At 42.9% G+C, this 12,766-nt stretch overlaps 1 protein-coding gene across 2 annotated transcripts; it reads right to left on the reverse strand.

Annotated features, from left to right (window-relative positions):
• Window positions 1-10,364: 10,364 nt before the first annotated feature.
• Window positions 10,365-12,500, reverse strand: LOC110713452 (pre-rRNA-processing protein TSR2 homolog). 2 transcript variants are annotated; one of them, XM_021891898.1, is made up of 4 exons: window positions 11,845-12,493; window positions 11,310-11,401; window positions 11,062-11,203; window positions 10,365-10,763 (listed from the first exon to the last, which is right to left on the reverse strand). In XM_021891898.1, exons 1-3 carry the CDS (start codon window positions 12,089-12,091, stop codon window positions 11,147-11,149), a joined length of 396 nt encoding a protein of 131 aa, XP_021747590.1. In that variant the 5' UTR covers window positions 12,092-12,493; the 3' UTR covers window positions 10,365-10,763; window positions 11,062-11,146. The 2 variants fall into 2 exon arrangements, with proteins under 2 accessions (XP_021747590.1, XP_021747591.1); XM_021891899.1 differs by lacking the exon at window positions 11,062-11,203 and having other exon boundaries at window positions 11,845-12,500.
• Window positions 12,501-12,766: the final 266 nt, after the last annotated feature.

Consider the following 12,766-nt stretch of genomic DNA (forward strand, 5'->3'; position numbering starts at 1 on the left):
ACATCTCCCTATTTATAGGGTCCTTGGAAATTGTGCCCCTGATTAGGTCACTGTACCCTAATCAGTGGTGGGCTGCGCCGCTTTCTCGGGATTTGGGCCTAAAGGCCGCCTTTTTTCCCTTAATTTCTGGAGTGACACATGTCAAGCAGGGATTGGTCCACTTTGGGCCATCCTGGGCTGACACGTGTCATCCTCTGATTGGACCACGTGGCGGGGTAAAATTACCCTGAACGTTTTCCCCTCACAGATGTGATGTGGCACGCCACGTGGCATCTGTGACACATGTCACACTCCAATTGGTGGTAATTTTACCATTAAAGAGTAATCGTTCATCTTCCGAGTAAATTACGGAAATGCCCCCGTATTTACCCTCTATATATAGCCGTTTTACCCTCATGATTTTGTACGTTTACAAAAACTTTCTAGAGAGAAAACTTTGAGAGAGCAGAAGTCATCCGCTTGAGTCAGACACGAGTAAGAAAGGTTGTTCTCCATTAACCTGGCCGGACCCGCCTTCCTTCAGATATCACATCCAAAGGTACCGTCTCTGTCTCTCTCAGCTCTTTTTCTTTTTTCACCGCTTGTACATATTTCTTGCAATAAATGGATGCATCACCAACACACACGGCACAGCCTAGGTTAGTGTCCAGCCGGTCACCAGGGACGACTGAGTCTAGAACTAGGAGTGTCGTCTCGGGGTGTTGGGACCACCCTTTGCCTTGGATTCCGACCAGTTATGTGTCTGTGCAAGAAACCATGGCTCGGACAATGCAGACGGCAACTGATCCAAATTACAAGAGCAAAGGCTCAGGCGGCCAAACTCCTGAGGGAGAAACGTGTAGTCAGGGAGGCCAGACGGCTCTGGAGAGATCCCCTCCGCGCGCCCCTTCAACTCCTGCTGATTCCTTCTTGGAGGAATGCGACCAAGGCGGCGACGAGGCCACCTCTTCCCCCTTGAATCAAAGTGAGGAGGAGACGGAGAGCGACAGCTCCGCCTCTTCCTCTGAGAGCAGTGACGACTTACCCCCGCTTCCGGATAGCGAGGAGGAAGAAAGGAAAAAGTGGAACGAGAAGGATGATCCCTTCAACATCCACGTCTCCTTCAAGGACCGGATCCAAATGAAGGAGAACTTAAAAATTTTTACCCAAATACACCCGCTAGGAGACGGGTATAGAATCCGGGTGCCGCCTGAGAATGGCACCATCGCCTGGGAGAACAATGAACAGAACGCCAACAGCTATTTTGGCTGTTATGAGGCGGCGTTCAAGGCTGGTCTCCACTTTCCCCTTCACCAGGCGGTGAAGGCAATTTTGAGAGACTACGGCCTCGGAATCTGGCAACTTACCCCCAACTCTTGGACAAACATTCTGGGGTATGTTGCCGCCTGTGAGTTCCAGGGGCTTAACCCCGGCTGGGAGGCTTTTGCTAGTATGCATTATCTTAGCAGAAGCCCAGGCGGCTAGAGGGCATGGTACACTCTAACCACACAGCCCCAATATATGATGACCTTGGACAGGGTCTCGAAATTCGACGGCTGGAAGCACAGGTTCTACCTGATGTCAGCTCCAACCAGACGGGAGAATTACGAATTCCGTCTATACAATAAGAAGCCCGACTTGTTGGGCCGGAAGTGCGCTCTTCCCCGGATCCCAGAGGAAGATTTTGACAAGATCATTGAGGCAGACTTTTTCGGCCTCACAGACGCAACTTTGTCAACCGGGGAAACAATAATAGTTCCCAAGAACTGGATCCCCAAAAGCGCCTGGTTCAGGGATGAGTGTTTCCTAGCCGCCTGCGGGCTAGGACACATGTTTACCAAACGTATGCGCCTGAGTTTATATCCGTCTGTAGTAGCTTTTTATTAGAATTGATTTATGATATTGACCAACTTCTCTTTTTGCAGAAGAAGCATTAAAAATATTGCAGTCGGAGAAGACTCCTAAGCGATCCTCTACTGTCATCCGCAAGGCGCTTGCGGAAAAGGCTGCGGCTGAGGTCAAAGCCAAGGTAACAAACGTCTAACCCTTTCATAAGTTAATCCTTTAAAATCATTTTTACCGGATGCTAACCTTAACTTTGGTTATTTTTGCAGGGAGGAGAGGTTGGAAAGTCGTTTGAGAAACAACTCAAACGGGCTAGGGAGGATAACCCCGCCGTTCTTAACAAAATTAAAAAAGCCACCTCTGCGTCAACTCCTGGCACCTCAGCCGGGCATCAGCAGATGCGGATAGCGGGGCGAAACGAAGATAGGCGGCAGCTTGTGCCTTGATCTCGTCAACCCCTTATCAGCAGCCGCGGGGTTCACCACGCCTGCAAGCGGTTCCCGCTTGGCCGGCTCTGAAGGTAAGAATCCTTTTGAATCCCCGCTTGAGCTAGGGTGACCTTTACGGGTGAAATCCCACTCTCAACAGACGTCATCTTTAGAAGGCCGTCAACGAATAGGTGCTGCCTTAGTTTCGCACTCATCACGTATTGATTGTGGTGCAGATCAATCTCCCCGCTGGCCAGACATCCAGAAGCATGCCAAATCCATGCTGGAAGCCGTTCGGAAGAGGGATAAGGACAATATCCCTGGGATAGAGACGTTTAATCTTGAACGCATTCTATCCCTTCTGGCTGAGGTAAGAAACTTGTCAATTCAATTTTATTTTTTCCAAGTGTTTTACCCCGCCTGCAATACTTATACTGCCTGACTTTTTGCAGGCCATGCTACAGGTGAACGGGCTCAAACGTCCCTATTCCCGCAAACGGGAAGAGGTAAAAAGGGCCAAGAAGTCCGCCCTAGACGCTGATAATATTGCTTTACACTCGACTATCGTAAATGAACTTGAAACTAAAGCAATAATTATGACACAGGCGTCTAGAATCCAGCAGCTGGAGTCAGATCTGGAGACGGCCAAACAGCGGGCGACGGATGCTGAGACGACTAAGAAGGAGGCGGAGGAGGCCCAGAAGAAGGCGGATGAGAGCGCCAAAAAGGCTAATGAGGCGCTCAAGAAGGCCCAGACGGACCTTAGCACACTTAAAGGTGTTTCCAAAGAGAACACCAAACTGAAGACCAAGGTTCAAAGGCTAGAGAAGGAGACTGCTCATGCTCAGACAAACTTTGCAGCAACCCTGGAGGCGGAGCAAAACCGCCTTATTTGCTGAGAGTGACGCTGACAATGACGCCCGTATGAAGATTGCCTGGGCTGCCTTGTACCCAGACGTGGATTACAGCGTCTGGGCACTGGCACACAGCTATGCCGAGTACGTGGTGTACTTGAGGGAACAAGGTGAGCCGGAGCCTGCCTCTTTCGAAGCTTAGGTCAACTCCAACAACGAGTCGTCTACGCCTGAGCTACCTGGTCCTGGTGAAGCACAGGAGATACCCTCAGATGATGAAGAAGAGGAGCAGGACCAGGAGGCACCGTCTGCAGGCCAGAAGTGACCATTCAGCGGCAGTATGCCAATCTCTGCTTTTTATTTTTTTCTCTTATTCAGCGGCAGTGTGCCAAAACTTGTTTTTTCCGGCCTGAGTGCCGAGTATCCTTGTATTTACCGGCTATGGAGCCGTGTTAATTAACAATTTCTTTCTCCCGGACGGGGTCCGGTTAACATTTTAATCCACTACAACCGTTTGGTTGGGTGGACTTTATGAAATACACCAACTGAGTCGGTTTTGATCATTTTGCATCTGAATTTTTATTTTGTGCAAATTTTAATTTTTCATTTTTGCCTAACTTATCAAAAGCATGCGGCGATTTTTTGCCTAACTAACCAATAGTCTGGCTTTCCTTGCCCCTGGACGGCTGTGTGATTGGTTTCAAGTGGAGTTGGTTGATTGACTTGAAAACGTCTGATGCTGCAAAGAGCATGATATGTTTGTAAGTCAATCAATCACAGTAGTGATTGCCCCAAACCAAGTGCACAACCGTACACCGACAGGCATTCCAGTCACTACCCAGACGGCGTTTGTCCGTCTAGGTAGAGATTTCATAGCCATTCAACAACTCTTTTGCCCCAATTGGGGTGGGAAGTTCAATTTTGGAATAGATAACCTAAGTGAGACATTCAGCCGGTGACCGACTGATGCCCCATGGCATCCGGTATTCGGCAACTTGATCATTCTTCACAGGCCATTTTGGTCAGATGGCTATGAGTCGACCAATTAAGTCGTTCAATATTTGTCGTTTGCATGGGTACGTAGAATCGACAAATAGTCTGTTCTCTGCGACGATTGCACCCGGAGGGGTGTCGCCGGACGCCTTTGTCCATGTTGGGACAGGCGATTTTATAAAATGAGCAACCATCCGGCCATTTTAGCCTCTGGTCTTGTTTGAGACCGGTTGTATAGCCACTAAACGTTTTTGTGCTTAGTTTTTAGTCGAAGTATTGAATTTACACTAAGTATCGAACTTAGTTGTTTAAACAAACGAGTCTGTCTGGGTATTACCTAGACGGACAGGCAATTATTTAATCTTACCAGGTATCAAACTTAATTAGGTAAATGAAAAATTCGTCTGAGTATTACCCAGGCGGATAATCATATTCAGTTAAATGAACAAAGTATCAAACTTAAATAAACAAGAGATCCAAGTATTACCCAGGCGGTCAAACAAATGTAACCTTTACTAAGTATCGAACTTAGTTAGGTAAATGGAGAATCCGCCTGGATATTACCCGGATGGATAATCAAACGATAACTCAATTTTGCAAACAAAGTCTGAATCTTCATTAATTGACTCACTGTTTACAAAAAGTTTACATTCTCAGAAGTAGTACTTTTTTAGATTGTCTACATTCCAAGTTCTAGGCAGACGCTTGCCGTTTGGAGTTTCCAGGCGGTAGGTGTCATCCCTTACTTCTTCATAGATCCGGTAGGGGCCTTCCCAATTTGGGGTTAGCTTCCCCAGCTCATTGGCCCTACCGGTTGCCTCCATTTTTTGTAACACTAAGTCGTCAACTTTCAAAGGACGCTTGTGTACTTTTTTGTTGTAGGCTCTCGTCATTCTCAGACGGTAAATCTCATGACGCAAGGCGGCATTGCCCCTGCGCTCCGGGAGTGAGTCTAATGCCAGGCGCATTGCTTCCCAGTTTGCCTCTTCATTATATAGCATGACTCTGAGAGTCGGCTAGTAATGTTCGATGGGCAAGACGGCTTCAGCACCGTAAACCATGAGAAATGGGGTTTCACCGGTTGCCCCTTTTGCTGTTGTCCGGATGGCCCATAGGACATGGATTAGCTCTTCTACCCATGGGCCACCGGCTCTTTCTATTTTCTTCTTAATGCCGTTTGAGATGAGTTTGTTGAAGGCTTCAACTTGGCCATTTGCTTGGGGCCGGCCAACAGATGCAAAATAGCTTGAGATCCCCTGATCTCCCAACCAAGTTTTTAGCTGAGGCATCTCAAACTGAGGACCGTTATCAAACACCATAGACATAGGTACCCCATACCGGGTGATAATGTTCTTCCAAATGAAGGAAATTACGTCTGAGGTCTTGATGTTTTTAACCGCCTCAGCCTCCACCCACTTGGTGAAATAATCCACAGCCACCAAGATGTAGCGCTTTCCGCCTGGAGCAGGCGTGTAAGGACCTAGAATGTCCATGCCCCATTTTGCAAACGGGATTGAGTTGTGGATGGCCGTCAGATCAGTAGCCGGACGGTGAATAAGCTTGCCAAATTTTTGGCATTTGTCACATTTCTTCACCAATTCCTTGGCGTCTGCCTCAAGAGTGGGCCAAAAATAATGTCATATGGCTCTGACGGCTCCGAGTGCAAGTCTTCGAGAACTTCTTTTCCCTTTTCTGGGGTGACACACTTCAACAAAGGCTTCAAAAACCCCGCCTTGAAGAGTTCTCCATTTTTCAACTCGAAGCTTGCAGCTCGCTTTTTCAGGACGGCTGCTTCCTGTGGCGAATCAGGAAGTGTGCCGTCTGAAAGGTAGGCCCGGATGCCATCCATCCAGGTAGAGCTTCGGTCCAGAATTCCAATGGGATCCTCATAGATGCTTCTCTTTTCAAGAACTTCCCAAAAGACTGACCGAGGCGTATCATGACAGGCGGAAGACGCCAGCTTTGACAATGCATCCGCCTGGTTGTTTTCCGACCTAGGCACTTGACTCAGACGGAATTCCTCAAGTGCCTTAGTCCAACGCCCGCTGAAGACTGAAGCAGTCGTTGGTGTCATGGCCGACCTCCTCATGGAACTGACAGAATTTATTTTTGTTTCGTGACTGGACAGAACTCTTTATAGGATTCGGCTTCTCAATGGACAGCCAGTCCTTTACCTCCATGAGGATGGAGTTGCAGTCTTTTTCAAACTCGTACTTGGGGATGTACGGTTTAAACTCTTTCTTTTTCTTCTGGGATGGCTGGTCAGAGTCAGTAACCGCCCAGCCTTCTTTTCTTTTCTTGCTCTCTTCTTTGTTTTTGGCCGGCTGAGCAGACCGGCTGTCTTTCTGTTTGTCGGACTTCTTAGATTCCGACTGGTTACCAGGCCAGCAGTGTTCGGTAGCTTGGATGTAGCTTTCCGCCTCCCTCAGGACCGCCTGTAAGGTGAAAGCCCCTTTTCTGACTAGGTCGAACTTAAAAGTCGACCCGTCTCTCAGACCCTTGAAGAAGTCTGTAAAAGCTACCTCGTTAGACAGTCTTTGAACCTGAATTCTGATCAGATTGAACCGCCTGACATAGGAGCGCAGCCCTTCTCTCTCTCCCTGCCTAACAGTGCTCAAATCAAGGCTTGTTTTCTTAGCAGGGATGTTCATTGAGAAGTTGAAAGCAAACAGGAAGGCGAGCTTCCTGAAGCTATCGATGGACCCGGCCGGCAAGTTGCCAAACCATTGTTGGGCAATGCCCTTCAATGTAGTCGGGAAGCACCGACACCAAGTGGCATCATCCAACCCCTGCAGATACATGAGGTTGGTGTAAGCCATAAGGTGGTCTTCCGGGTTGGTGGTACCATCATAGGTACCAACCAACACATTCTTAACCTTGGTCGGCTGGGCCGCCTCAGTTATCTCCCGGGTGAACGTAGCAGGCTGTTCACCCAGGCGCAGCAGACGGAGCTGCCAGTCCAATGGCTGGACATTTGGATATGCCGCCTGACCACCAAAGAAGGCCGGCTGCATGAAGTGAGGAGGATATTGTTCGTAAGCCTGAGTAGGCACATATGGTACAGCTCCAATCATGTGAGGGCTAGAATGGATGGTATTACCTCCTGTCTGGCTCTCATGCAAGGAGGGTGCACTCCATGCAGAAATATTGTTGAAGCTGTCTGGAAAGTTCGACGTTGAAGCCGACTCAGACAGCGATTGGTTTCTCTTCCGGTTAATGATATCCCGGGCATCAAGAGTTGATTTTTTACTTCTCACCGGCTGCTGAGTCCGGCGAGTGTTATTGGTGTTCTTCCCAGGAAGGAGATTTTTTTACCAATCAATGGTCCCGGCTGCCTTCTCCTTTGGATGAGGAGTGGGCTGCCGGTTTCTGACTGACTTCCCCTTCTCTGGAGGAGTCTTCTTCGCCGACTGACCTTTACTTGGGCCAGCCCGGCTTTTGGTGATCAGCTCTTTAATTTCACCCTTGAAACTTGTCATGAATCTCATGAGTTCGTCTCGGGTGACAGGGGCTGATCCAGCGGCCGTTTGGGTTTCCCCTTCCGGTTGCCCAGTGGGTCGGCTTGGACCCGCCTGGGTGGCACCCCGCTCCAGAATATCTCTGGGCCGGATGCTCTTGATTCTGAGCGAGCCATCCTTGGTTGTAAAGGTTTCGAGCTGAGGATCCTCATCCTCCTGGTCTGTAAAGACTTCTGGGTCATCGCCCAGACGGTTAGGGGGTGGTACAGACTCTTGAACCATCTTCGAGGTACTCTCCCCACAGACGGCGCCAAATGTTTTGGGTGTTTTTGTCCCTCGGGAGAGTTACGTCACGAAGTCTGATCCGGCTGAGTTGTACCTGCAAAATAACGGAGACTCCGGGTGGGTGGAGCTCCGCCTCCGACGGTCAAGTTAGTAACTTGAAACGGAATAAAGAGAATGGAAATCTAGGTGGGTATATGTTCGGATTCCAAGCTCAGATGTTTCTCTGATGTGAGAGAATGCAAGTGTAATATATGATCAAAATGTCCCCTCAAAAAGAGGAACATCTCCCTATTTATAGGGTCCTTGGAAATTGTTCCCCTGATTAGGTCACTATACCCTAATCAGTGGTGGGTTGCGCCGCTTTGCGGCTTCTCGGGATTTGGGCCTGAAGGCCGCCTTTTTTCCCTTAATTTCTGGAGTGACACGTGTCAAGCAAGGATTGGTCCACTTTGGGCCATCCAGGGGCTGACACGTGTCATCCTCTGATTGGACCACGTGGCGGGGTAAAATTACCCTGAACAACAGGTAGTCGAGCTAAACTCCTTGGTGGTCACCTCTCGGGGTTGACTGTCATCAAACTTGACTAAATTTTGTTTTCTTAGAATAAAGCTCCAAGGATTCCATGTGTTAGCCAAGAAAGAAACTTATAAATGTATGATGCAGCTACTTCATTCAGCCATATCTCCTTCGTCACAAGGAAGTTTTAGGTGATTCAAGTTGGAAGTGAAATTATAGTTCAAGAGCTTTCCAACGACAGGTCACATGAAAAATTTAAGCAAGAAACGAAAAAGTTATGAACGTTTGAAGTTGAGTTGTCCAGGGAGTCTCAAGGTGCGCCCGCTCCCCTTATAAGGAGTGCCCGCTTGCTCAGGAGGAGCACCCGCTCCTATGGGTGTCTTTTGAAGTTTTAGTAGTGAGGAGCGCCAGGTCCTACCCTTTAGAGCAGCCGCTCCCGAAGCCCTGTTTCGAGCGGACAACTTCTTTTCTTTTGTGCTTCTTTTTACTATCTTTTAATCTAGGTCTTTCATTTGTAATCCAAGGGGTGTAAATTAAGAACTTTATGGTTTATTTGTAAAGCCTTTAAATGGGACTAAACTTTCTTTTGGGATCAACTTTGCTTAATTTTGAAATCAATGAGATTTTCTCTCTCTACCCATAATCTTTGTGATTATTTTCTTTCTTTGTGATTGCTACTTTGTAATTTTTGTGGTTACACCTTAATTAATCCTAGCTTTACTTTGTGTTAACATTGATTAAGAACCCCTATTTCATATATCTTGGTGATTGTTGAGATAGGTTTATCTTGTTTTGTTGATTTGAAATTGTTGTTACTTTTTTTTCCCTTTTTTCTTGGTTTTTCTTGGTTATTTTATATCAAAATAACCAAGAAAAGAGAGGGGGGAAAATCAAGTAATTAACATTGTGTATTAATGATCAAATATAGATTAAACATGTTTAGGATTAATTTAATGATTGTATGTTAATCAGAAAGCGCACATGAATATGAGAAGAATAAAGTAGAGGACTATTTAGGGTTGGTTCAATCTCTTTAACGTTGGTTTCGTACCATCATCCTCGAAGATCCAGTCATGATTAAGAACCACTATGAAGTTAACGATCTATGTGATCGTGAATGGGGTGTAACCTTCACACCCATGGACGGTTTACAACTTGTAAGCGACTCTTTTGCTATAGCTTCCTTCCCTTTGAACGCCACCATGCTTAAATGCATGATCATAGTGGGGCTCAAAGTTGGTTATGGCATTTGAAATATTCCCTACAAAATACACCCATTTTAAATCTATGATTCTTCTAAAATGCTGGATCGATTGTATGAAATGATCAATAAAGGCATGCAATTGAAATTGGTTAGATGATTAGTTATGATTTCGAAATAGAAAAGAGTTAAAAAATACTTCCTCTGTGTTTTTTAGTTGAATATCACGCTTGCTAACGCATATTTTTAACGATTGATATCTCTAGTTATTAACATTGTAAAATTATGAAGTGGAGAAGTTAATGTAACATACATCGAAACGATTCAAACAAACTTCTACATGATTACATTTCATCGTACCCATAAATCACAAAATCGAATCAAAATGTCGTGTGTGAATAGTGTATGAATAGTGTAAAATCTGTAGTTATTAAAATTGTAAAATTATGAAATGGAGATATTAATGTAACATATACCAAAACGATTCAAACAAAATTCTACATGATAATATTTTATCACATCCATAAATCACAAAATCGAATCAAAATGTAGTGTATAAAAATATTATAAAATTATGAAATGGAGATATTAATGTAACATACATCGAAACGATTCAAATAAAATTCTACATGATAATATTTTATAGCATTCAGAAATCACAAAATCGAATCCAGTCAAAAAAAAAAATCGAATCAAAATGTAGTGTATAAAAATATTATAAAATTATGAAATGGAGATATTAATGTAACATACATCGAAACGATTCAAATAAAATTCTACATGATAATATTTTATCGTGCCCATAAATCACAAAATCGAATCAAAATTTAGTGTGTGAATAGTGTAGAAGTCAAACGGTGACAATTAAATAAAACCAGAGGAAGTAAAAGTCTAAATAAACTAATCATTGAATGAATAAAAATCATTCAGTAAAAATCGCAAAAACTTGAGATGAGTCTTAGCACTCTATTGAATTTCGAGTACCATGACATCATACATGGCAAATTGGCAATATTACAATTTTACAAACTCTCTAATTTGTGTAGTCTACCCTACACAATACATGGATACGGATCTTGATGCAACTGTCAAAAATAATACGACTCTAAGAAACCAAAAAGATCGGAGGGAGTACTCCTCAATTGTTTCTTGCCCTTTCCATGTTTTCGACGAATAGGTCCTCATCAATTCATCATCATATGGCCTGTAGTTTGTAGACGCATTAAGAAAAATAAATAAAGTGTCTATTATCGTTAAGTACTTGCTTGTGAAAATGTTATTATTCATATTCATTTTGAGAGATGTTGTTATGTTTCCGACATCTCATACCTCTAACATGTTATGGAGTATGATGTAGTATTAGAATGCAAGGATAATTTTATTTGAATGTAGGAAGTACTGTAGCATTTTATAACCACTTGAAAATGCATAATTAAAAAGATTAATCAATTCCCCGTTTGTGGGTTGTTTAAAAAAAAAAAAAAAATTAATCAATTATTTACCTTAGCTTTGAGCACCCTACTATACTAGTTGATCTTCAAGTTGAAGTAATTAGTAGATTTGATGACTAAGCTTGAAAGTTGCAACTTATGTATAGCACCCGTTCAAGCATCCTTCATGCATGTTCATCAATTGCTCTGCAACCTATAATCAGCCATTTTAGTTTTAATTTGACCTATTTTCTTATAAGAATTTTTTTTTTTTTTTTTTTGTTTTTTGATGTTAAGGAAATCTCATAAAATTAATATACCTCTTCAATGCTTCCATCTTCAATGTCAGTGTTGAAAGAAAATAACATAGTTTCATGTAGAAAATTTTCTAATTCTTCTACACTTAATGAACCTGAAATTGTCACAAAATGATAACTATTATAAGGAGAAAAACAGGGGAAAATGCACTAAAATTTCAATATTTTTTTTTTTTTTGAAAAATGAGTAAATTATATCATTAATTAAATACTCCCTTCAATTCCTTTTGTATCTCAGTTGTTTTATTCTCAATATGACAAGTAAAATAAAATTAATAACAAGAAATCTTCTATAGATATAAAAAAAAATTACGAAGTACATAAATTTATGTTGAGTTTTACGTATTATTAGATTTATCTCAACAGTGTATATATTTTTAAAGTATTAACTTTTGATAATTAATTACTCCGTAAAAATTCATTGTTAAGCATATTGATGATGATAAATTACGTCAATTGAAAATTGTGGGAAAACATAAATGAGACACATAAAAATCAAATAAATTGAAGAAATAATAGACAAAAATTAAATAAATACCTTTAGATTGACAAAACCAAGAGAAGATATCAAAAACAAGTTGTTGGGACTTTTGGTTAGAATCATGGCCACCCCATTCATTTTGGATGGCCATTTGCAAGCCATTCCATTTGAAGAGGACCCTCGATATCCCTTGACAAAACTTAGACATTATGACTTCAGACTCCATATATGAATATGAGGATGATATCGATGTCGGCTTGTTCTTTATCATCATACCATTTTCCCATTGCATCATCGTTTCCATTGCACGAAACGTATACGAATATCAATACCAATATCAATATGATTGTTCTCGCTTTTGCACCTCCGGATCACCCTTACCTCCCACTTGAGGAAGGGGGGAGTTAAGGGTGGTTGCGAGGATACAAAAGAGAGATTAATTATCGACGAAGTTGATATAAATCATAAAAATGAAATATATTGTTGTAAGCACTAGATCTTTAATGGATGGTACACGTACAAGTACATAAAATTTGGTAGTTAGCTAGATTTAAGGATGTAATTTTATGGCATTAGTTGTTTGGAATGATGGAGAGTAACACACGGGTTAAAGGGAGTTATATAGGTTTAAGCTTCACACATGGCCAGCTAAATAACTATAATTATTATTGTTATTATTTTTCTAGTCAATAATTATGAGTGCTCCTAAATTCCTAATATATCGTGCTAACATGCCATTTTTTTGTAGTTTGATTGGGTAACCTCTTATTTTTTAGTGGATGAAAGAATATTAATTGGTCCTTTCTGTCAATATGTAGCACCTGGAAGGCTGGATTGGTCAGCTTGTGGTGGATACTAGCAAAAATGATGACTGATCAAAGTAGTGAGTTGTGACATATAATAATAATATGAGTACAAATTTGAAAAATGGCAACCGGCCAAGAAGACTATGTACCCTACGTCATGTGAACTTCCAGCT

The sequence above is a fragment of the Chenopodium quinoa genome, unplaced genomic scaffold (assembly GCF_001683475.1).
Source record: "Chenopodium quinoa cultivar QQ74 unplaced genomic scaffold, ASM168347v1, whole genome shotgun sequence".
NCBI classification, from domain to species: domain Eukaryota; kingdom Viridiplantae; phylum Streptophyta; class Magnoliopsida; order Caryophyllales; family Amaranthaceae; genus Chenopodium; species Chenopodium quinoa.